The sequence below is a fragment of the Danio aesculapii genome, chromosome 4, assembly GCF_903798145.1.
Source record: "Danio aesculapii chromosome 4, fDanAes4.1, whole genome shotgun sequence".
In the NCBI taxonomy this organism is placed as follows: domain Eukaryota; kingdom Metazoa; phylum Chordata; class Actinopteri; order Cypriniformes; family Danionidae; genus Danio; species Danio aesculapii.
This window is the reverse complement of record NC_079438.1, coordinates 50964335-50977793: the sequence shown is the minus strand read 5'-3', so window position 1 is coordinate 50977793 and position 13459 is coordinate 50964335. Positions and strand designations below refer to the sequence as shown.

Here is a 13459-nt window from a genome sequence, read left to right as displayed (position 1 = left end):
CATCAAAATGTTTTTGAATGTTAAAAATGTACAAGGAATGTACTTGCATTTCATAAACATTTCCTTTCATTGAATAGCCTGATTAATTTGTCGGTCATTTTGTGACAACTGTGGTGCATTTAATGTAAACACAGTTCATAAGAAGTGCTTATTTCATTTGGGCATTTATCAAGGTGATATATTATCTTCTAAGTTGTAATTAAAACCGATTACTGAAGGACATTTTACATGAAAATATCATTTCTTTTATTTTCCCATTTCAAAATTGGCATTAGCCTTCAAAAATATTATTTGGTTAACCTCTAATCATCAATTTTCCATCTACATAGACTGTTTCACATCTATGTGTTTCACTTATAGTCATATATGTCTCCATTTGTACTCAAAATTAAAACACTCAAGTAACTCTTTTCCTTCTAATGTAGCTTTTCGTGCCATAAATGTCAGCGTTTTTGCATTATTATGCCCGCCTAATTCCCGGCCAGGTCTTAAATCCAGGATTTGACCTGCCCTCTCGCTCACTCCTGGCTCAGAGGCCCCGAGATGGAAAGACTTTTGTTGGCATATCCGTCAGTCTCTCTGCAAACCCTCTCGAAGCCCTAGAGCTCCTAGCATAGCATTAGCACTAGCTGTGTGGCTCCTCTTCCCTTTCCCAGAGTGTTTGCCCTACATTTGTGCAAACAGGCATCTGACAGATCGCTCGGCCTGCCCCCGGTGACCCGTCGGGGCATGTTTTCATTCATTAATTATGAAATAGTCGCGCGATCCAAACCTACACAAAAACACACATGAAAGGGAAACATATTTTATGATGTATGAATATTACTTCCAGTTATTGTTACAGATGTCTTTATCATTAACCTTGTTAAAGTTGGCGTTCGTAGGCCAGGAGAGCCAAAGAAAATACTTCTGTGGGTTTTTGTGAAATATTCCACTTTCTATGGGCTTTGGTTCAGTGGCTTGTGTTCAAATGCGAAAAGCAATTTAAAAGCGGTACAGTACCACGAAATGCTGATTGTCCAGATAGGGCCAAACAGAGGCCACAGACCGGGACCAGGTACAGTCTGGGTTCAGTGGGCTCTTAATCAGAGAGTGTGCACACTGCAAAGTAAAACTCTTTCACAACAAGAAAATAAATTCCCTTATTTTATTATTTTTTTCAATGTATCTTTATTTCTATAACGCTTTTACCATGTAGATTGTGTCAAATCAGCTTAACATAGAAGTTCTGGTAGATTGAAATGGTGTCAGTCCAGTTTTCAGAGTTGAAGTTCAGTTTAGTTCAGTTGAGTGTGGTTTAATTTTCACCACTGAAACTCTAAACACTGAAGAACAAATCTCTCGATGCGCAGATTCACCAGTCCCAAACCAAGCAGGTCAGTGGCGAGGAACAAAACAGCATTTTTTTTTTCCTACTATAGATGTCAATGGTTTTTGGGTCAAATCATTCATCTATCATTAGAAGGATAGTGGATGCTGGAACCCATCAACTTCAATAGTAGTAATACAAATTAACAATGTAAGCCAATGTGTGCCAGCAACTAGCATTTCTCAAATGGTACAGTTCGGTTCACTTTTATGGCCGTTTCCACTGTCAAAAGGTACCTAAAAGCGAACCGTACCATACCACTTTTTGGGTACCACTTGCAAAGGATACTTCACCAATTGACGAAGGTGAAAGAAAAAAAACCTTGAGAGAAATCAGGCTCAGTTGGGCATGACCATTTCTCCTCTGGCCAAACTTCTTGTGCAGAGCTGCAGTCTAGGCGTTGGAGAATGCTGGGCGTCCATCGTGGAGAAGCTGCAGGTGTGTGTAGGTTAGTTTTAGGTGTTCAGGCTGGCCCGCAGGATCAATGCGGAGAATCATCTGTCACTGTCGTCTTTCAGGAATCATGCTCTCCAATCCTCCATGACCGCCACAGCTTCTGCTCAGGATATGGCCTGGTCCAGGATTATGGATACCTTTTTGTCATTTTACCTATTTGTCTTTTTTAGTTGGTATCTTTCTAGTACATATGTTTGAACATTCTTAAAGCTGCAATGTGTAGATCAGGGGTTTCCAATCGGTCCTGGAGGGCCGGTGTTCTGCATATTTTAGTTCCAACCCCAATTAAACACACCTGAACTAGCTAAATCAAACTCTTTCCAGGTATACTAGAAACTTCCAGAGAGGTGTATTGAAGAAAGTTGGAGCTAAACTATGCAGGAAACTGGCCCTACGGAACCGAGTTTGGACACCCCTGGTGTAGATGATGTAACTCAAGCAGTTAATAAATAACAATCCACTACTTTTAAGGTGAATTTTTTGTTTAGATTTGATTTTGAATTCAATATATAAGTCACTTTGGCAAATCAATCAAAGAATGTTTCAGATGATTAAAACATGATTACATATTGGTCATTTTAAACCAAAAAAGGCATAATGCAGCTTTATATTTAAGACGTGCTTATTTGAACAGAAATTGCTTTAAATAAGATGTGAAGTCTTGTTTTCTGGAAAAAAAGGTTTCATGCTTAAAACAAACAAACAAAACAATCTGTTTCTAATAGTTTTTTAGTAGTTATTTTGCTGCTACAGTAAATATCTTAATTTCAGAATGTTTAGATATTTGCCCTAAAACGTGGCCTAAATTCTTTATTAAAATATCTAGAACACTACATTGTCTTTCATTATTCCATTTAAAATAATAAAAAAATAATATTTGTACATTTTCTTAAGATATTTAGCCATATTTGTAGAAAATATATCTATCTATATATATATATATATATATATATATATATATATATATATATATATATATATATATATATATATATATATATATATATATATATATATATACCCCTCTGCTTGCATGTTAATTTATGACATATTTTTGCTTAATAATAATGTCTTAAGCTACTGGTCTATTACTCTTCCACTGAACACACACATTACCATATTTATATCCACTGCCCAAACTTCAGCAGATTGAATCATCAGCAGAAAGTCATCCCAGTAATGCAGAAATAGTTGGGCCTGCCAATAGGGTAAGAAAAATACACACAACTGTTACACTCTCGATTATCAAACGATGATTATCTTAGTATCTTAAGCCAGTTTGTTATGTTACGCAGCGTTTCCTTCTCAAGTTCTTATTTTAAAGGCCTTGAAATATTTTTGCTGGAAAACAGGACCAAAATAGTGATTATGGTAATTGATAATCCACGCACATGCTCCAGCTCCCTTTATTAATCTTTTCCTTCTCTCTTTGTCGCACGCTGTTTGAATAATTAGTCCTCTTGATGAGAGTATATTTTTGTCTTTTTAAATCATCTGAAGGAAAATAAACCATTCGCTGGCCACATTAGTGTGTGTTTCCTGTGTGTATACAGTATGTGTGTGTGTTTTAGCCTGTTAAAGAAGCACCTGCTCATGCTGTGGCATATTTTCCAGCTTGGCACTGCCAGCATTAAGGAATCCCTCTTCCCTTCTCTCGTTTCTCCACATCCCCATGGCCAAACCTCTACGGAAATCATTTGGAAAAAGGATTTGAGCATTAAAGATAACCACACCTGTGATTATCATTAGACGGAGGTGCTGTAAAATGTTAAATCCCTCTCTTTAGTTTAAGTTTCTTTTAATGAGCGGAAAATTAAACCTTTCGGGCAAATTCCAAGTGTTGAATTTTATATAATGATTTAAAAAGAAGTGCTCGCTGAGGTGATTTGTTTTCAGTGCACAAGTGAAACAGGAGCACCCTCTTACTGAAGGTCAAAGGGTCTTTATCCTCATGAGCTTACATCTGCATCATCAGTTTGCTCTTTTTCTGTCATTTTCAGGCTGTAAACAGTTCTCTGGATGCTTGTTGTCATTGAGTTGTTGTCATTGAATTCTGCTGTGTGTTTATTTAATAATAGTGTTACTGTTTTGTCAAGATTAAGGACTGTTAGCTTGATAAAGGGATAGTTCACCCAAAAATGACAACTTCTGTTGAACACAAACAAAGCTATTTTTGGCTCGTTTCCTCTGAGAGGTAAAGTACAGTTCGGGTCACCTTTATCAGTGCGTTTCCACTGCCACTGGTACTAATAGTACCCTTTTGCATGGGCATGGTGTGCGACAGAAAGTTTCAGACGATGTTATTTTTACTCGAGGAAATGTCACAGTAAAGCCGTACGGGTTGTTCACATATCATATGAGAAGCACAAAACAGATGCCTTATACTTGTGTATGAATGTTCATTACTAACCTTTCTATAAATATGATTTGATTATAACTGCAGATTAATTATATAGCCTACTGTAACATCTGCAGTTATATAAAATAAATAAATGCAGCATATATGAACACATACAGACCCTTACAGTCTCTGATGTTATCAATTACAGAAAAACTACACACACAGCATACATTTACTCCTTATTTGGTTCCAAAAACAACACGCAACATATAGCCTACCGTCCTCTCATCTGGATATTTAATCTTTACTCGCACATGTAACCTCTGTTAGAGAGTATTTCTGTCATTCCGAGTTCATAATAGTCCAAAAGGTAATGATAATAACCAAACATGGCAGTTTGTTCATGTTTTAGCTTGCTGAAAGAATCATTTGCTCCTTTGTTTTTTCCTGCTTCTCCATTGTTTTTTCGCGCTTCACTTCCTCGTTTGTTCGTTTCTGAAAGGATCAGATGTCAGAAGCACTTCAATAATCATGTGCACGTTATTATCATCAGCTCAAGAAGTTTGTTATCATATAGACGTGCGGTAAGCTCACTGGAGAAAGTGAAACCGCTCTCACTTTTAGACGGGCTCGTAAAACAACAACAGGACACAGCAGATTTTGTTTTTTTTGGCTTTGTGGCTGTTCATTAAGTTGAAGACAAGGTTTGTTTAAGCTCGGGTCGACAATGGCGAGTTATTATATGTTGTATATATTATTACAGTGTAATGTCTCGGCTGTGTTTTTAAAAATGGCGCTTCCTTAGTTTTCATTCTCCTGCTTCTGCGAGTGACGCTTCTCTGTAAGCCAATAGTGTTCAGCTGCGCGTCTAGCTTTGCCTTTTGGTACCCTTTTGTCATGCTAGGTACCATTTACAAGTTGTACCCAAAAAGTGGTACGGTACGGTTCACTTTTAGGTACCTTTTGACAGTGGAAACGGCCATAAAAGCGTACTGAATCGAACCGTACCACTCAGTGGAAACGGGCCATTTGAAAAATGCTAGTTGCTGGCACACAATGACTTACATTGTAAATTTGTATTACTACTATTGAAGTTGATGGGTTCCAGCATCCACTATCTTTCTAAAGATAGATGAAGACCTTTTTGACCTAAAAACCATTGACATCTATAGTAGGAAAAACAAATACTATAGCTACATTTCCATCCACCTATTTTTATGCGCATTTTGGACATGTGCAAAAAAAAATCGGTTGATGGAAATGCCAAGATGCACATAAATTCTGAAAATGCGCATAAAAAATGTAAGCGCATAACTGAGTAGGATAAACATTTTATTCGATAAGAAAAGATGTGCATAAACTATTATGGAAACACTTTTATTGTACAAATTCCCGTATGCGTATTAAAAAAGGTCATGTGATTTTGTTATTAGATATCATGTGATGCTAAAAATGTGTGTGAATGGACAAACCAGCAGGCTGAGCACATTGTAAAACATCTGAAATGCTGTTTCGGTCATTCTAAAATGCAGTAACCATTTCAGTATTAGTGTTATTATATTATTAATGACCTCCACCATTGTTAAGAGTGTCTGTGCTCTGCGTCTGATGCCTTCAAACGCCACCGCGTGTTCACTGTGTGTCAGGATTGTCTTCTGAGGCTCAAGTCATTTAGTAAATAAAGAAAAGGTTCATGCAGCTTCTTCTACTGCAGTAAATTACGTATATACTGTTGATATTTGCCGCAAGTTAATCGGGAAGTGACGATTTTGTTTTTTCAGATTCATTGGATGGAAACGCTGCTTTATTCACACATCTTTTATGCAATATTCTAGTTTTGCGCATAAATTTAATTAGCATTTTTGGATGGAAACATAGCTTATGGATGTCAAAGGCTAGGGTTTTCTTTTGCGTTTAAGAGAAAGGTTTGGAACTAGTAAAAGAAGAGTAAATGATAACAGAATTTAGGGTGAACTGATGAATTATGATGACAGAAATATGAAATGTTCATAAACACTTTATTCTGTTTGGTTTTACAGCTGGAATCTGAGTTGGAGCAGTGTGAGCGAGAGAGTGCCGAACTGCAGGAATACGCAAACTCCGTCCTGCAGCAGATCGCCGATCACTGCCCGGACATCCTGGAGCAGGTGGTCAATGCTCTGGAGGAGTCATGCTGACCGAACTGCAGAGCCGAGCCCAGCCGCCTCCTCTCTTCCCGCTTCTCCTTCTCTTTTCTCCTCAGCTTTGATCTCACAGGAAGCGAAAAAAACACAAACTCTCTCACCTTCACCCACATGCACAACTCAAAGGACAGACACATACGGGAGAGACTGACAGCTCACAAGTCAGGATCACGCTTGGATTGGGTTTGAGGTGTGGGAACGGTAGGCTGCCACCACATTCATCCTCTCTGCACCCTCACATAAACACGGGGAAGAGGAAACCCAAAGAGGGGAAACGAGGAGCTCAGTATTACAGGGCATGTTCATTTATTAAGATGTCTGTCTTGGAAAGCCGTCCTGCGGGAGGTGCCGTTCTCTCTGTGAGGGGCAGGAAATAGTCTCCTTATCTTGATATACACGATTGCCACAGCTTTTAAAAGCTGCAGGATTTTGAAACCGTTTTGAAGCAATTTAGATTTTTTTTCCCTCCCCCTCTTTTTCTCTTGTAGATGCTTTGTTACTGACGTTAAATTATGGGTCATTCGCGCAGGGCAAAACTCCTGCACTTTCAGACCATCTGGTTTCACTCAAAACTTGGTTAATGCTCCGGTTGTGCCAGCAGACAGTCCATGCGGACTTAAACATACTTTTACTATCGTAGTCAGTAGCGGGTTTAGATTACTGCAGCCCCCACCATCTGGGAATTTACTATTGAATCGGTTACTGGCCGATTTCCTCCTGAAGTCTCGTACATAAAAGTTACGAAACGGACAATATGGGTAATGTTATCCCGCATGCACCTGTCACCAGCTAAAGAAACCACAGCCCTGGTTTGTGTCTGTTAAAGGTGAGAGGAAGAAAATTATTTGCCTTGGAAGTTGTAGGTTTATTGCTGCTAACATTTGTCTTTGCATGTGGCAGGTTTTGGTTTGGTTATGTTTTTCTTTTCATTTTTTTCTTTCCATGGCCGGCTCTCTGATGCCGAGGGTGGTAAGACAGAGGCTTTATTCCCGACACAGATGTTGTGGACGCAGAAGTGCCTCATCATCAGAGCACAGCTGCCACACATCACTGGAAATAGGAAAATAGGCACCTATCACTCATTCCCTACTCCCAAAACTATGTGGTCTCGCACTGGGATGAAGACTGGCAGCAGCTTCGCAGTTTTTCCAAAGCAAAGAGCACAGATGTTTTTATTCCACAGATAAGGTCAAATACAAGTTGTTTAGATACCCTCTTCTCTATACCACTCTCTCTTTTTCTGGAACAGATGCTAGTTGATTTGTTTGCGGTTGCTTTTGTGCGATATCATCAAGCTTTGATCCCAACGTACCATCATGCTCATCTTTCTCTCTGCTTGGCTTCATATCTTCATCCCCAGACCCGGGCGTCACTGTTAGCACAGCCGGCAGGTGTATCCTCTTACACTTTATGGTTATATGGGTCTATATCCGTTGGCACTAGGTGTCCGTCTCTGGACCGGCCACAGGAGCGATAAGATTCAACCTCGTTCTTCTGCTGATAAACATGCTTGCTTCATCGTAGAGATCTTTAAAGTCCAGAGTCGACTTCTCCTTCTGCTGCCCCTGTGGATGACACTGGGCGTAACGTGGCCTCTGCTCCTCTCTCTCTATCTATATCTCCCAATCCCTCCCTCATTCATGCCTGTGTGTAGTTTATGGCTCTGACCTGCTGCGCTGTGTTAGTCATACTCCTCTCCGCATGATAAGCCCTCAACGGACAAGACAAACAGCACGAGATCACAGCAAATATAATCATCTCCCTCTCGCATGCTCCCATATCAACACTCCACCTCTGCTTATGTCTGTACGCACTAGAAAACGCCACGTGATACCAAACATTTGCTTTACCCAGATTTGATTGACCTCTGAGTCATTCTGAGCTACTGATGTTGTGCCTATAACTAGTACACATCTTGTCCTCTAGAGGTTTCCCAGCAAACATTTTTGTGTTTGTTAGACGTCATATAGACATCTGAACGTAGACAGCTTGGCTAAAACAAGGCTAAACTTGGGCTGTCAGTGAAAATCTAATAGACGTCTAAGAATAGCCCAACTTTAAACATGTAGTCATTAATTTCTGTTTATTTGTTGACTAGTCTAGTTTTGGCCTATTCTTAGACGTCTATTAGATTTTCACTGACAGCCCAAATTTAGTCTTGTTTTAGCCAACATGACTATGTTTAGACGTCTATTAGACATCTATTAGACATCTTTTAAAAACAAAAATGCTTACTGGGTTATGTTTGTTTGTCTAATTGATTCGATTATAACAATTGTTTTGGAGAAGCTGGGTGAATCTCAAGAACATTCTAGGTTACCCATAATTCATAAGAAAAACAATACATATATTACATTAGGTTGATGCAGGAATATTGCAACATTTTTACATTACCATAAAGCATTTATTTCCTCCCAAACACCTGAAATTTTAATTATTGCAACATTACTTTCATAGCAAAGCATTACTAAACAAACCATTCTCATGATGCATTATGTTAAGGAAATTTGGTGTAAAATATGCTTACTTGCTATAAATTTCTGTATTAAAGTAATGAAAATTGGCATAATATATTATCACATTAGTGAAAAAGATGACTAATGGAAAGTTTGTTCAACTGTAATGGATTTTTTTTGTATTGTGGTATCGAGAATTGGTGGAAAATAAGCTTCCTGCACTCTCAGAAATAAAGGTACGCGAGCTGTCACTGGGGTGGTACCTTTTGAAAAGGTACAAATTTGTACCTAAAAGGTCAATAGCAATAACTCAAAGGTACATATTACTACCTAAAAAGTACAAAAGTGTATATCTATCTATCTATCTATATATATATATATATATATATATATATATATATATATATATATATATATATATATATATACTTTTGAGGTACCAATATGGACCCTTCAAGTACAAATGTGTACCTTTTGAAAAAGGTACCACCCCAGTGACAGTTCGCGCACCTTTATTTCTGAGAGTGTGTAATTCTTATTGATTTTTTGAGTTACTGTATCGACAATGTTTGAAAAGACTTAACAAAATTTTTGGCGTTATGGTAATGAGAATTTGTGGAAAATATGCGTTATTTCTGTGATTTCTTTTTATGCATGTGTGTGTGTGTTACGGTAATGACAATTGGTGGAAAAAAACTCCTAATTTTTTGCATTGAGGTATTGAGAATTGATATGCTTAATCATAATGAAAGAATGTCTATGTTTGAGTTTCTTAAACATTAGATTACCCAAACATGATCTTAAGCTGTTTCGTGAGATTCACCCAAACCCTTTTACACCTAACTGAATCTTAATTTAACAACATATTCCCACACTCACATAGGCAGTGCCCGCAAAGCACTTGTTCGCGTGCCATTCTCACCCTTGGCACCATATATCTTATTGCCATCATAAACATTGCATCTCTCTAAAGCATTTTATGGTTTTATGCTCTTAATTACTACTGATGGACTTCCTTATGAGGACATAAATGTGACGAGCAGCTTTTAAAATCAAACGGCTGATTGATGACACCCTTCCTGTTTTTCATCTCCGTCGCTTACTATCTCACTCACGCACAAGCACAGTTTTGGCTGCTGTCACCCCCGGGTCTCTGAAATATGGGGCTCAGTTATCTACACCCTGGCTGAATCTCCCCACTTAGACTAAACACAGACCCCTCACGCGCACACACACTCACTATCACAGACCCTCTCAATTTATGTCCTTCAGTACAGGAGCTGGCCTCTTACCGCTCCGCTTAGAGCACTCCGGAGAATTCCCTAAGAAAACAAAAAGGAGGAACGCTGTGATAACCGGGAGCAGATCAGAGAAGGAATGACCCGGCGCTTTTGCAGAGGGTGTTATTGTGTGTTGAGTGAGTGTCTCTCTGGAGCTCTGGTATTTGTGTGATTGCTGGTTATAGGCAAACCTAATCACACACAAGACTTTGGAAATTCCCTGCAGGCTTTGGATCGCTCCATATGTTTGGAGACTCCCCTGTTTCAGTGATTCCTTGTGTTTTTGAAGAATTCATGAGAGTTTTCAGCTCGGTGGCTAATTAGCGTCACTATTTAATATTCAATAGCACCTTTTGTAATGCAAATGTATTCATAATACTTTAAAATGCTGAGTAATCTTGTTTTATACATTATAATACTTGTTTATTCATGATTACATCTTTGATTACATGACAAAAAAGTTATTTTCGAAAGTATTTTTGTCTTGTTTTTCAGTAAAATATAGACGAAAATTTCTAAATCGAGATATATTTACTATTTATTTACTAGTTTTTCTGAAAATGGCGAAAGAAATGTTTGATTTGAGATTATTTTACATGCACCGTTTGCAGTCTTTCGATAATTTTAAAGAGTAAATTCATTTTAGTTGGAGAATTTTCTTACAAAACAGCACACCATTTGCATCTCAAGTACATTAATGTTAATTTAGCATAATTTAGATACAAATACGGCAAAATAAGCTCAAAATTCTTGAGTATAACAATATTTTTGTAGCGCAATATGCATTATTAACTTGCAGTTTGGTGTTTATCATGCATGAAGAAAGGTGTGATCATTAGATAAGTATTATATTGTGTTAAAACCCACTTTAAATACTGATAAAGGCATCAGGATGTAATTTAAAATGTATTAAGAATACATTTCTGCATTATATAGGCTGAATTTGCCACTTTTTGCTTTGTTTTATCCAATTTTCTTTCAGTAATACACAGTTTTTCTTGAATTCACCTTAAAAATTCACCCTATATAACCCTTTTCAGGCTTCATAAAAGTCTATTTAATTTTTTGTGGGGGGGGGACGTGATGGTGCATAACCGGTTATAGTATATATTTAACTTCTTTTTTTTCTTTTGCACATCACTTCCTTAATTTATAGAGAAGCAATTCATAGGATGTGGTCAGCTGACTTTCCATACGGTTTGGCTTTTGACATCTACCTGGCTCAAAACTGCGTTCAGCCATATGAGTGTGAATGAGCATGAGGTGTTGCTTCATGTTCTAGTATGAACGTTTTTCATCCTCATTAAAGTCAGCGAGGCATATCTGTGGGGGGAGAGAGCAAGCATCGGCCTTATATTTTCCAGTTTTGCTGTCCAGATTTTTATTCGACCTTATTTTTCCCATTGCAAGAAACATTTATCAGTCTGTCTCTTTAAATACTTTGATAAAGCGAATAATGTATGTCATCTGATTTTTATAGTGGGTGAGTAGTACTGCCATCCTTGCCTCCTCGGAATAAGAATATAAAAACTGCCACACACACACACATATATGCATCTACAGGAATCTATACTTATAAATATCGACTTAATTGAACAATTTGCACAAGCGTCTGGGGAAAATAATTTATCTGTCTGAACAAAATGGCTAAAAAGAAGAAAAAAAAACAAGTAACTCTAACATGAAAAGCCTTTCTAAGTGTCAAATCAATGCTGTTAACAAAGATTTTGGAAATTGTTTCCATGTGGTTGATGATGTGCTGTTTGCTATCTTCTCCGCACCTCGTTTGATTCTGATTCCGACTCATCTTACAGCTGTTATATTTTTTTGTCTCCCCTTTGGGATTGTTTGTTTTGGTTTTTGCAGTCTTGATAGTGTGCGTGATTGCAATGCTGAAAACTGCAGCGTGTTTTATATTACACTACATGTATGTCTATTCTCGGAGAAACATCCGTGACTGTGTTTCGAGTGATGCCAAGACCTTTGCTTGAGAACTGTGATCTTAATAGCACTCCGGGTTGCTGGGAAGTCAGCGTTATGATTTTTTTTAGCTTAGCATCATTCATGCGTATTTAGGAGATAATAAGCATGTTTCATGAAGCTTTTTGGGGTTAGATGAACAGCATCACTCGACATGAAGCTTGTACGTTGTACACGTAAACACTCAACTTTTTTACGGCCTACTAAGTAGATGGGCTATTAAATTGTTTACTTATTAACTCATCTTGAATTGTCATTATTTACCCAAACAGTCCGTCAACACGTCCACATTTTTCATGCATTACTTCCCTCCACTTAGTTTGATGGACTGAAACTGTTTAAAGCATGAAACCACATAAAACATCCGCTGAAGGATTTGGCACGTTCGTGTCTGACTTTCCGTTCTCCATCCGAGGATAATTCGGTGCCAAACGAAGCTAGTCTGCTCTAGAAAGTGCCACAAATAATAACCTGCCTGTCGTTCATCAGCAACCAAAGCCAGGTCACATGACCCTTTACTGTTTATACCATGTTTGAGTTCTATTTAAACCTTAATTGACACGACAAGAGGTCAAAGTGAATCCACAAGCACCAGAACAGACACATTTATTAATCGTTTAATAGACTTGAAGTGTCTGAGTTGAATGAAGCAGCATTATTCACAAGGACCTAATCTTCAGGTCAACTCAGAGATTTTTTATTATATAAAAGACTGTTATGAAAGTTCTGTGTGCCTATATAAGAGAATATGTCAGGCGTGTAGTTGGCGTTAGCATGGTATCTTCATTTTTTCCCCTCTGGATTTCCAGACTTCAATATCAGCCCATTCACATCATGATCTCTTGGCTCCAGCAACCCTGCCTTCTGTCACAGTAAGGGTCAATCTTTTCTAAGAATCATGCTCTTTTTTTTTTTTTTTTTTTTCTACGCAGTACACAGAAACACTGTCAAGGAGGATTCTCGCCCTTTCCCCTTTAATTTAATGAAGAAAAATAAATGGAAAAATGTCAACTTTAACCCAATGCTGGTCATCATTCATGTCTTTTTTTTCTTTACATTCACAAAAAAAAGACTGCCTTATGTCTGTGTTGATTAAAATATTTCTGTAAAAAGAACGTGAAAATAGCAAAAAGGCGTTATTGTATTCAGCTTTTGCCTTTGTATGTATATAAACTCTATCATTCAGTCCTTGATTGTGTTTCAGTGTTTTCTGTAAATTGTTGATGCACATTTATTGATTCAAATGCTATATTATGTATCATTATAATCTGTTCTGAACACACTTCATTTGAAATCATCATACAGGCGAACATCTGAACCAAAGATGGATCCAAAAGGTACAGTTTATGTTTCCTTTTAAGAAGGTGCTGTTTTCAACTCAATAATGAACAGTT

General features: G+C 37.8%; 1 protein-coding gene across 4 annotated transcripts in view; it reads left to right on the top strand.

Moving 5' to 3' along the window:
- Positions 1-8660, top strand: part of erc1b (ELKS/RAB6-interacting/CAST family member 1b) — a 321625-nt gene extending 312965 nt beyond the window's left edge. For all 4 annotated transcript variants that reach the window (XM_056456008.1, XM_056456007.1, XM_056456006.1 and 1 more), the window contains one exon: positions 6206-8660. In XM_056456008.1, coding sequence (XP_056311983.1) covers positions 6206-6343 — 138 coding nt within the window. In that variant the 3' untranslated portion in view covers positions 6344-8660. The remainder of the gene's footprint in view (positions 1-6205) is intronic.
- The last annotated feature ends 4799 nt before the right edge of the window (positions 8661-13459 follow it).